A 12,303-nucleotide genomic window follows, 5' to 3' on the forward strand; every position below is an offset into this window, starting at 1 on the left:
CAGGAGGGGTCCCTTTGTGCTGGTTTTAAGTAGAGAGCTCAGAGACGAGAAAGGGAGGATTAGCAATTAAATATGCTCTGAGGATGGCATGGTTGTGAAGGAGGGAGGAGGAAGGAATACTCCATAGTAATGTATTTTTGTTTTCTTTTCTCTTTGCTTGTAGGACAAAATCTGCCAGGGAATTGGTGCTTTGAAGACTCTTACAGCTCTTAATCCTCGTTCCCTTGGGAATACAAACCTTTGTAATCATGTCACTGGCCATGTGGAAATGGACTTGCCTGGTTTCTCACCTTCTGCTATCTACTACAGTGTCACCTCTTGGTAGGCAGCAGCCACTCCATCCAAAGAGGCCCTTCATCACTTTCACTGGAGACCAAGCAGAGGGGAACTTCAATCACTTGGTGGTTGACGAAAGAACTGGGCACATTTACTTGGGAGCTGTCAACAGGATCTACAAACTCTCCGGTGACCTGAAGGTCCTGGTGACCCACCAGACTGGTCCTGATGATGATAATCCCAAGTGTTATCCTCCCAGGATAGTCCAAACCTGCAATGAGCCTTTGACACCCACTAACAACATAAACAAAATGCTCCTCATAGACTACAAGGAGAATCGATTGATAGCATGTGGGAGTCTTTACCAGGGCATCTGTAAGCTTTTGAGGCTGGATGACCTCTTCAAGCTGGGAGAGCCCTTCCACAAGAAGGAGCATTATCTCTCTGGGGTGAATGAGAGTGGCTCTGTTTTTGGAGTCATTGTTTCTTACAGCAACATGGATGACAAGTTGTTCATTGCCACTGCTGTGGATGGCAAACCTGAGTATTTCCCCACTATTTCCAGCAGAAAGCTCACCAAGAACTCCGAGGCAGATGGGATGTTTGCATATGTCTTTCACGACGAGTTCGTGGCTTCTATGATCAAGATCCCATCAGACACGTTTACCATCATCCCTGACTTTGATATCTACTACATCTATGGCTTCAGCAGTGGTAACTTTGTCTATTTCCTGACTCTGCAGCCTGAGATGATCTCACCACCTGGCTCCACCACAAAGGAGCAGGTTTATACCTCCAAGCTGGTCCGGCTTTGTAAGGAGGACACAGCCTTTAACTCCTATGTTGAGGTACCCATTGGCTGTGAGAAGAACGGGGTGGAGTACCGGTTGCTCCAGGCAGCCTACTTGTCTAAGGCTGGAGCCATCTTAGCCAGGTCTTTGGGTGTTGTCCCTGAGGATGATATCCTCTTCACAGTCTTCTCCAAGGGGCAGAAAAGGAAGATGAAGTCCTTGGATGAGTCTGCTCTTTGCATCTTTGTCCTGAAAAAGATCAATGATCGCATCAAGGACAGACTGCAGTCCTGCTACAGGGGAGAGGGGACGCTAGATCTGGCCTGGCTCAAAGTTAAGGACATTCCCTGTAGCAGTGCGGTAAGTGAAGCCCCTAAGCACCCAACCTTAATCTCCTCGTGTGCTCACAGATCTTAGAGCAGGGACTAAGGAACTGAGACTGCCTCCTCTCAGTCCTGGCTCTGCCTCCAGCTTACCATACCACCTAAATTAACCAGTTTGTACCTCAGATTTCTCATGGACAGGTATCCATGAGGGAGGTATCGCTTTCCTTATGCGATGTTTGCTGATGAACTAAGCCAAGGGGCCTGTAAATCCTTAGGAGGAATTTGCCTGTTGCAGTTACTTTGCTGTGCAATTCATAAGGGGTGAAATTGCATTTCCTTGAGCAGCTTTGGCTCAAACGTAGAAATCAAACCAGGACCTAGATAATGTCAATGGCTTGTGCTGTTTTCTGTGTCTACTGGTGTAACTTTATTTCCCTGGGCTGGTGTTGGAGCAGGATTTGTTCATGGAACTTGGTGAAGCCAGGGCTTGGTTTCTTCAAGGGCTGAGAAGCACTGGTCGTTAACTACCACAGTCCTTCAGCTTTCAGTTTCCAGCCAGCTCTGTGTTGCCTTTGCACTGCAAAATTAAGGCCTGGCTGCAGATCAAGGGTTAAATGCTGCAAGTTTTAAGGGCAGGACTGGGGAAGAGTCTGGTCTACCTGACCTACGAATGGTCTTAAGGCATGGTCTTAGTTTGTTCTGTTGGTTTATTAAGTGTCATTGCAGAACTGTGCATCAGCCCTGCCAGCACACAGCTGGCTTTGATGCCATGCACAGAAGTCAGCATTACAGCCGGCACCACACCCAGGCTGCTGTAATAGCTGCTTCTCTGGGCTTTGATTTCCTCCCTTAATTAGCTCTTTCAAGTGAGAGGCAAGTTCAAGTCTGAGCAAAGGGAATACGGAGAAACACCAGAGCGCTTTCCTGCCCCATAATCTCAAGGCAGTCAGGGCCTGGGATATGGGATTGCTCCAGCTTTCCTTTGTACTCAAGCCTCCTTTGCTGGGAGATCCCTGCTGTTGTTCCTTTGCAGGACAAGGGCAGACCAAGAGGAACACAGATGGAAACCTCATTGCAGTGAGACTGGTCCTACCTTACTCTGCCATAATTTCCCTTTACACCAGTGCCCTCAGCACTTGTTGCTTGACCTTGCACTGCTCTTACAGTCCCAAGATGAACGTGTGGAGGGACAAGTCCTTCATTTTAGTTGGGATCCCTTCTGCCTGGACCTGCAAAGCTCCCTATGGAGCATTGCACAGAGAGAAAGTCTGTGCCCAAATCTGGCTTTGATTTTTTTTTTTTTTTTTTTGTTTAGCCTCAAGGCCTCTGCACATTCAAAGAGCTGCCTTTAGATTTAAGCTGGGAGCTTCCCACTGGAGTTTTCCCTGGGCTGTTAAGCCTCTCTATGCATTTGCAAATCTGCTCTGCTTGTGCTCCATAGTAATGTTTGCAATACTGGACCTCTCAAATCGGGAGGTTTGAAATCTCTCATTCACCTGGCATCTGTGGTTTTACACAGGAGCAAAAAAGCCAGCAGATTTCTTGTGTCCCTTGGGGTGAGTCCTGGTCTAAGAAGACTGACATACCAGTCTGAATTTGGAGGGCCAGTAATGCAGAGATTGGGGAAAGGACAAGGAACTAGGTGACAGTGGGAGAAACTGTTAAAGCACATTTGTGACTGCATTTCTTAATGGTGAATTAGAGATGCTAATACTTCCCAGCTGGAAAAAGAGCTTGGAGATCCTTGAAGGAAAAACAGAGGTCTGAAAAGTGTAACCAAGTGAGCTGTCTTTTCCTTAAATGAGTCTGCTTAAAGCTGCTGGCAAGCCCTGTCTGAGATCAGCTGTGCTGCCCGAGGAAGAGGTATTAGTGACTTGGCTGCTGTAAGGGTTGCAGAGTCCAGCTGCTAAGCTTGGAAAATATGTGATGGTTGGTGAAGTATTTTGGAGCCTGGATATATGTCTGTGAGGACCTTGTCTCCTTTGCTGATGTCCTGCTGGCCAGCCATCCACCAGCACCGCTGCTCTGCCTCTTCGCACACATTTGAAGCAGCTCTAAAAGCAATTGCAAATCCATCAGTGAGACTTTCCCTGGTTTTGTGTGGATGTCAAATATCTCTCTGGTGGTGCAAATAGAGGCTTAACCTGCATGCGATCAAGGCTGGACAGGAACTTCAGCTCTGCTGCCCTGCCCTCAGCAGCTGAAATCCTGCATGTGAGCAGATAAAGCTGATGTGCCTGGTGCCGAACTGTGGGAAATCCTCACCAAGTACCTCAGAGAAACACTATTAGAAGCCATATTCCAGCCCTTCTTTGTGTTATTAACTGTAGGACCATGAATTATGGAGCTGGGCTCACCACACTGTCCTCACCTTTTGGTGCATGGTCAGGTCTGGCTTTTAATAACAAGTATTTTTCTAATAGGGTGATAACTGACTCAGAGATGCACATGTTAGGATGCTTCTGCTCCTGTTTTGGTGTAATGCTTGCTAAAGGCTGCTTCAGGGCAAGAGAAGTCTCTTGGGGACCACTCCCAGCACAGCTCTCCTAACCTGCAATATGCACACAAATGGTTACGGGCATGTGAGGGAACAGCATGCTTGGCTGGAGCAGTACAGTGAGAGTCTGCAGCTTCTCTGGTCAGGCAACTTTGCTGGTGCAGCTGGAGCTGGGGAAAGTTGAGGTTGTGTAGGACCTGGCAGCAAGCTGGGCTGGATGCACTGTGTCTCATGGTCAACACGCAGCAGGAGATGTTTGGTCTTCAGATGTCCTACAGGGCTGGATGTCCCGAAGACTCACCTTGGTCTGGTTTGCAAACCCAATGTGAAGGCAAGGGATAGAGCTACAACTGTGCAATGAGCCTGTGCTGCTCTCGTGCCCACCGTGTGTGCATGTTGCAGTGGTTAGCAGTGCGATAGAAGAATTTCCAGAATGAGAAATATAAAAGTCCACAGATGAGTGGAGATTCTTAATGTTCCTTCCTCCCCTGTCCTTGCATTGTAGCAGTCCTCCCATAAATCTTCAGCATAAATCACAAAAAGTGATGGATTTTTATGTCTGGGCAGTTGATTTGCAAGTTGGCAGTGTTCACGCAGATGATGAACAGTTCCAGATAATAACTCTCTAGTTTTCCTCTCTGCAAATACAAGATAATAGCTTATATTAAAACAGTATACTTGACCCCAAATGCTTAGAAATTCATATAATAAGAGGAAAAGAATTTAATATAAGCTATTAATTATAAGCTATTTTTTATATAAGCTATCTCATATTAAAACAGTATACTTGACCCCAAATGCTTAGAAATTCATATAATGAGAGGAAAAATGAGGTTGGGAAAAAGAGTCTTATTAGGTCATCTGATTTGCCCTTCTGCCCTACTTATAACATCTCTGACAGATGTTTGTCTCACCTGTTCTTAACCTCCAGCAATGGAGATTCCTCTCCATACATGATCTCTCTTTGCTGCTAGGAAGCTTTCCCTCAGGTTTAATCTAAATCTCCTCTCCTGATATGGAAGCCATGCCTACTTATATAGCCACAGAGAGCACCTTCATCCCCTTTGGTGCTCTAGCAAGAGCATTGTGTGTCCCCAGAACGTGACTGCTTCTGTGGCGCATCAATGTATGGAGCAGAGGGAGCGCGGCTGTATGGGCATGCAGGCTGCTGGCAGAAGGAAGGGCTGTTTTGCAGGGAAAAATTGGCTTCTTAACATGGAAAACAATTTATGTTGGATAAAGAAGGCTGTGGTTTAAATATACTTCATAAACATTGTAATTAACTGTTGATACAGTTGAGAAATACTGGATTTCTTTAAAAAGAAAAAAAAAAAGTAGTTTAGGAGGAGGATGGAGACGTAAATGGCCATTATGGTACAGGACTTGATCACTGGGAGATTTGTTGATTATTTTTTTTATTACTATGAGACAGCATAAACAATAGGTGTATTTTGGAGCCCAGTGACAATTGTGCTACAGGGATGCTCAGTAGTGGAGGCAGGGGAGCCTTCAACTCTACCTTGGTGGTCGAGCAGGTGTGGGACATACAATCATGCATAAAGAAGAGGAGGGTATTGGAGACTGACTCTAAAGCAGCATGAGGATGCCAGGGTCTGCTGGGGTGATGAGAGGAATGGGGATCCTTGTTGGAGCTTTGACTTGCAGTGATGTCCCAAACAGTGTGTCGTTGGCATGTGATTCTGGCTGTCAGCTTAGGAGCTGTTTGGAACCCAGGGCTGCTATTGCAGTTCCTGATCTCCTCACCAGCCTGATCTGCCTCACAGCATCACCTGCCTCTCTGCAGCCTAACAGACTCCAGTCCCTGAAATGAAAAGGTGTCACCTCCATCGCTGTAGCTTTTACCGGATACACAGTGCAAATAATCTGTCCAAGATAATCAAAGTGTCTGTCCCCAGCTCTTGCCCGGCTTCTGCCTTTTGCCGGTATTTTCTTTTCCTTTTGGCAGGAAATGGAGTTTGACTGTTTAAATTACTGTATTCAGTCTCTTCCTGTTTTTCATGGCAATGCTGTCACTTAAGGGAGAAAAGAAATGTTTTTGAAGCTGACCAGCCAACAAAAGACCTTGTGTAAAAAGCCAGGCAATATTTTTCCAACACTTTGCTAGCAGAGGGCAGGCAAAGTGGATGTTTGGGACCCAAGTAATTGTCTGACAAGTGAGTTGGCTATAGAGGCTTCCTGTGCTTCTAATGCTTCAGGACAAGCCTAAGTCAGTAACTCCCCAAAACATCTTTGCAGATACTGGTGCCTATCCCTGAGAGTCCTGCATCTCCTCCATCCATCTGTTCCACAAGTGGACTCTGCTCTCCTGCTTCCTCCCGCTTTCCCTGCATCCCCCTTGCCCATTTGAGATGCTTGACACCCACCAAAGCAAGCAATGCTGTACTCAACAGGGTTTAACTGAATGCAGGAGGCAGCTGTAGAGGGCATATTGCCGATCAGTCCTTCCATAGGTGGATGTCTAGCATGTCTGGATACCAGCTGGGTGCACAGGCATTTTGCTTTAGCAACATGAACACCTCACCCTGGGATGAATGGTGCTTGGGACTGATCCATGGGCATTCTTCTGCTCCATGCTGCGGGTTAGGAAGGGTCGTTTCTAGCTCGGGTCTTAGAAGGGCTTTGCGTATGGTATGGGACAGTCATTTTGACTCCTGGCAACGCCACTGTCAGTGATGGGGTAGCTAAGATTTTCCTATAAAAAGCCTATTTCATGACTTCCTCTTCCTCCCAGGGCTTGCATTTGTCATCATTGGTATTAACGGGGCACAGGTCTAACAGAGCATCTCTGAGAGACCAGGATGGGGAGCAGCATTACCCCTGTTTTACAGGAGGGTTGGCTAAGGCACAATAAAACATAACTTGCAGTGCAGTTGCAGCTCAGGGACTCCTGGGTCTTAGTGCTGTACCCAACATTCCTACCTATTGCTGGAAGAGTGAATATCATCTTTGCTATTGTGTTCCTCTGGTATGGGGGACAGAAAACCAGGGTCATTTAGAAAGAAGGACATAAGATAGAGCTGCTGGAAAGGAGCATTTCAAAGAAAAGAAAAAATCACTTTACAAACTAAAAAACAGGAGTTGTGGTCTCTATCTGTCACTTCCCCCATTGTTTTCCCTTAACAGGAAAGGTTGGGTTGAAAGTGAGTGTTAACTTTTGCTTAGACCTTGGGAAGAGGAACGTGTAGAAGCAGGTCCATGCAATACTGCTGCTTTGACATTTTGCCCACACAGCCCCTGCCCGTTTCTCCCGGCTGGGCTGGCCGGTATGTGAGGCTGCTGCTTTCCCAGGGGAATGACTCAGTCACAGGAACGAGCTATCGATTTCATTAGACCTCGTAGTGTCACTGCTTGCCAGTTGGGCTATCCTAAGTAAATCTCTGTGAATGTCAACGCCACTTGTGCTTGCACAATAGGTCTTTTTGTTCATCTCTATTGGATAGACCAGGCACAAGAGTTTTGCGTACATGTCTTTACTCCAAATTACACAGGCTCATGTTTGTCATCCAAAGGGCTCGTGGTCAGTTGAGGTCAGTTCTTGGTCAGCGTTTAGTAGCGTTTTCTTCTCCTTCCTCTGAAGATTTAAGCAAGAGCAGGAACCAAGGGGGAAAAAAAAAAAAGAAAAAGAAAAAAACCCCAACAAAACCAAAAGACAGTGCAGTCTGTGCAAAGGCAGTAGCCTCAGAAATACAGTAATGTCTCTCTGGAATGCCCACTGGAGACTTGGAGACAGAGCAAACAGGATTATTACTGCCAGATCTGTATTTGTATAATTGGTCACATCAGTTTGTGTTGGATGGGAACTGGAGTGCTTGTGTGCGGAGCGTGTTGTTGGAGTGACCTGCTGAGGCCAGCAACTTTGATAAGAGGCAACAAGCGTCCTCTTGCTGATGCTGGGAGCTGGAGTGGATGGGGGGTTTAATGGAAGGGGCAGGGTGCCAGCTTAGGGTTTCTGCAGCTGACCTCTGACTTGCAAATCTCCCCCATGCACCTTCCTGCTTTTCATTTGCCTACCTCCAGCAGGCCTGACCATCGTCTCCCCTGCAAAGTTGGCTATGCTCTGGGGTGAAAGATACTCTGTTGGAGAGGAATGTCACGTTATCTTGCTACATGAGGCAGCTCAGACAAAAGCAGAGCAGTGAGCTCTCTCCAGCAATGTGGCTGGTATTTCTCATGATTGTTGTCAGTGGTGGAAGTAGCCAGAAATATCTAGGGCCATGCTCCTCAGGCTAATGGAGAACAGCTGAGTTCACATCTCCACTATCCTGAGCAAGGTCCTGGCACCTCTGTAATTAGATTAGGGAAGTCTCCCTAGCCCTTCCTCTGTGGGATGACCAGCAGTCTTGTTAACTAATTAGCACTAATTCATTGATTAGCATGCTTAGTGTTCGTGCTAGGGACATGATGGTTGGGGTCTAATGAGTTGTTGTAATGAGACCCTCCTGGCTTTTCAATCCATATATGTGCCTATGGCTGAGCAGTGCTGGGTGAGCACTACCAGACCTCTCCAGTCTCTGCATGAGCTCTTAGTTCAGCCTGGGTATAGCTGCTGGCAACATCCCAGTCCTGTGGACATCCTCAAAAACCCACCGCTTGTTCAGGTAGGCATGCACATACTAACCTGGCGGGAGCTCATTTGCAGGGGTTTCTTAGGCACCACATGGGTTCATCTTCACTTTTTCTTCGGTGGAAGTCCTTCCTCCCATGTGCCACCTCTCTGCTTTCAGCTAGCAGGGATAAGGACACTTCCCTGCCTCTGTGAAGTGCTCTGCACTCCAGGCAGGAAGAAAAGTGGCTTTGGAGGCTCTGGGGGAGAGAAAGACAAAACCCCTTAAGCACCTACATCAACTGAAGCTGGCACTTGAGGGCTGTAAACCAGGGGCTAATTGTATGGAGAGGATGATTGCATTTGAGGTATTAAGTATGTTCCTCTGTATTAAACACCTGTCCTTGAAAGGATACTTCCAGATCAGTGTGCATGCAGAAATAATGCTGGTGGTAATTAATTACCTTCTTATCGTACCCCCAGCCTGCAACCTCTGCTTCCAAAATCCTCATTGCTTCTCCTGGCGGGGGAGGGGGGAAAAGCAGCATGCTTTGGAAACAACCTCCTTCTCAAAAATAAAATTTATTTACTTCCCAAGCATAAAGCCAGAGGAAACCCTGTGCCTTTAAGTGGCCAGGCGCCAAACCCGTGCACAGTGCTGTTCTCTCCTGGCTCCTTGCGTCTGGTTGACCTCCCTCACTCACACAACATGTTCATTGAGGACAGAGCAGGGCCCAAGGCTGCTGAGTCGCTGTTGTGTCTGAGATATTTCAGGCGCAGCTCCCTCCCCCATCATCAGTCCCATCTCTGGACTCTGCCTGAGCAGCTCAGCATCAGTCCTGGGTCCTGGTGGTGCCCCAGTAGCTGCTTCTGCAGGTGAGCAAGGTGCCAGCTTCTCCATTGCTGCTTGTGCCATTTGCCTCTGCTGCTTGCCACATGGATAATCGGATTTGTTTCTGGGAACTGATTTTTGCTGCTCCCCCCCCGCCAGCAACCCAGGCTGTTTTCTTCTGTGGCTGAGCCCTGCGGTCGCCTGTGGCTCAGCCTTGCATTTTTGGAGGGCTCCATATGGTCTCCTCGCATTCTCTTCCATGCAGGGAGATCAGCTACTTCTCAAACATGACCTTGTACTGCCTCACCAGGAGGCTGCCTTGCGGGCCAGTGGGAGTGATTGTGCAACAGGTTTTGTTGTTTGTTTTGTTGGTGTTTGTTGTTTTTTTTAAAAAAACAACAACCGAAAACAAAAAAACACCAGCAAGCAAAACCCAGCTGTCCTGGAAAAGCCAGAAGCAAAGTGACTCCAGCTCTCTTCATGAGCCCAATGCTATTTAAAGCACCTCCGGGCTGGGGGCAGGCAGGCACTGGAGTTTGTACAATAACTGTTCTGTTGAGGAAGGGGTTGAGGGTATGCTGGATTCAGCATTGCTTTCTGGGCTAGATCCTGCACAGACCCTTTCTCACTTGCCTGATGCAAGCGTAGCTGTCGGGGTGAAAAATAGTTCAGGATCTGTCTCAGAATCAGCAAAGATGTTTAGCATCTGGGAATGATCTGATGTGCATGTCTATTTATTTTATATGTCAGGACATAAGACCTCCCCCTTCCTCTCCCCAAAACAAGCGTGTTTATTTATCTAAATTGGATGGAAACATGGGTCACCATTATACCAGGTAGGATAATACAGATGCTGGAGGACTGGTGTGAAGGTGGACATGAGAAAGGCTGTTGTAACTACAGAGACTTGGCCAAATCTCATCTGACCATATTTCTGCCAGCCTGGCATCTACATAGCTGTGCTAATGTTGGATATGGTTCTGCTGTAAGTTTGCTTGAGAGGCATTTTATTAGCACTGGCCCAGTCTTTGAGTAACATGACAACAGCTTTGGGACAAAATGTGGTGTTTGCAGAGCCAGCACGGACCTGGCTGGGTAGATATGTGCAGGATCAGGCTGAAGTGGGGGACCTGGGTGCCCTGCACACATCTGCCTCTGAACTGTCCTCTTCAGCTCTGCTTTGTTGCACAGATAGATGTAAGGAAGTGGATGATTGTTGCTTGCTGAAATGCAGACCCATGTTGCATCTTTCTGCTTCAGAAAACTACATGACATGTAGGACTTAACATCTTCCCTGGGCCACCAGCACCCAGTTGCTTCAGTTTTGGAGCTAGTAAACATTGCAGCCCCAATATTTTCTGCTTTATGGTGCAGATTCTAATAACATCTAAAATATTTAAAGTAGTACTTAAAACACAGGCAAGGCAAGACACCCAGATACACTTGCAACTAAATGGTACCACCAGAGAAAGACAGCGAGACCTCTGATTCTTCCATGCAGTACTGGAGCTGGCATAGCTGATAGAGCATGTGGGTGACATTAGATCAGTAGGAACAACATCGTATTTTCCCTGTTTCAATGTCATTACCCCATTATTGTCAGTGTTCCAAAATATAATAGGATTTGTTCAGCTGATTTATCCTGTAAACAAGCAATATTAGCCAGGCGTGTATTTAGACACAGAGAGTGGGAGAGGCAGAGTGAGGGAGCGTGCGGAAGGGAATAATAAAAGCGTACTGCTCCTAATGAGGGAATGACCCAGCACTTACCAGCGGGTAGGGGCTATTGGTCAGGATCCTGCACCAAGAAGCACAGGGCTGGGATTGTCGCGGTGTCCCTGCTTCTGAGGCTGGCTGCAGCCTGCCGCTTCCCCAGCCCTGCGTCAGCCACAGGAGCAGGCTGAGCGTAACTGCTTCAGTGAATCTACTATACTCGACTGACACAAGTGCTCTGAATTCCTCAAGTACCGAGATCTATCTGCACAGATAGAGGCAGCAAGTGGGAGATTTTTCTTTTCAGGGCTCTAGTGCTTTAGTTTGTTGTTTAAGCTGATAACAAGGCTTCTTTAAATTCATTTCCTGTGAGATGATAGGACCAGGCACAATTCGGTTCTCCTTGATACAGATGTGCAGCCCTGGAGCTTGGCATGACTTGTATCTGGTGAGCAAGCTGGGGCCTCTTGTACCCAGCCAAGCTCACTCAATTTCCCCCTGCTGAAGAGCAACAGCACATACATGTTGTTCATTACAACAGTCAGCTTACCTTCACAGGACTGTGGTGAGGCTTAATTAATGCTTTTAAGAGGCTCTGGGATCTCTGGGCGAAGGTGTTGCTTGCATGCAAAGCAGCATTGTTGTTTAATTTCTATAGCACTGTTGGTGTGTGTGGCATTTTGCAGCCCAAATGATAATTTTGTCTGTGTAACAAAATAATAATTATAGTAATTGTGATTCAGTGGAGAATCTCTGGTGGTGCCGGCATAAGGGAGGCAGCTGGACTCTATCCGGCAAGGTGCTGGTGTTTGTCACTGGAATGGGAATGAGGGTAGCTAGCAGAAATGCTCCAGAAATGCTGGTTTAACCTTTCTGCTTCCAGCAAGTGTTGGGAGATAACGGGCCAGGCACACTGTCTGTGAAAGGGAGGACAGGTCAGCAAGGGAAAGCTCCTTCAACGTTGCATGCAACAGGCAGCAAGGGTATTGTTGTGGTTACCTTGGAAGAGCCCTGCAGTGTGGCTGTTGTGTCCACCTGGTGAAGGTGGGCATGGGATATTTTAACTTGGGGAAGGGAATGTCTCTTTGTTAGGTGTCTCTGTTGGATGGACATGCCTGAGAGAAACCCAAGGATGCTCAGGTTTACAGTGTATAGCTGGCAGAGGAAAGAGCTCCAGTCTTTTCTTACACCTCTTTCATCACCGCAGTAGATGTTTACAGGCATTTGTTACGTAGACCACCTTTGGCCAATCATGGAAATGCAACATCCTTTAGGATAAAATGCAGCAGCTGGCAAGCACTTCT

At 47.2% G+C, this 12,303-nt stretch overlaps 1 protein-coding gene across 3 annotated transcripts in view; it reads left to right on the plus strand.

Moving 5' to 3' along the window:
* The window catches only part of PLXNA4 (plexin A4), a 455,595-nt gene that overhangs the window by 28,098 nt on the left and 415,194 nt on the right, over positions 1 to 12,303 (plus strand). For all 3 annotated transcript variants that reach the window (XM_040595348.1, XM_040595350.1, XM_040595349.1), the window contains exon 2: positions 164 to 1,427. In XM_040595348.1, coding sequence (XP_040451282.1) covers positions 249 to 1,427 — 1,179 coding nt within the window. In that variant the 5' untranslated portion in view covers positions 164 to 248. The remainder of the gene's footprint in view (positions 1 to 163; positions 1,428 to 12,303) is intronic.

This window comes from Falco naumanni, chromosome 5 (assembly GCF_017639655.2).
Source record: "Falco naumanni isolate bFalNau1 chromosome 5, bFalNau1.pat, whole genome shotgun sequence".
Lineage (NCBI taxonomy): Eukaryota > Metazoa > Chordata > Aves > Falconiformes > Falconidae > Falco > Falco naumanni.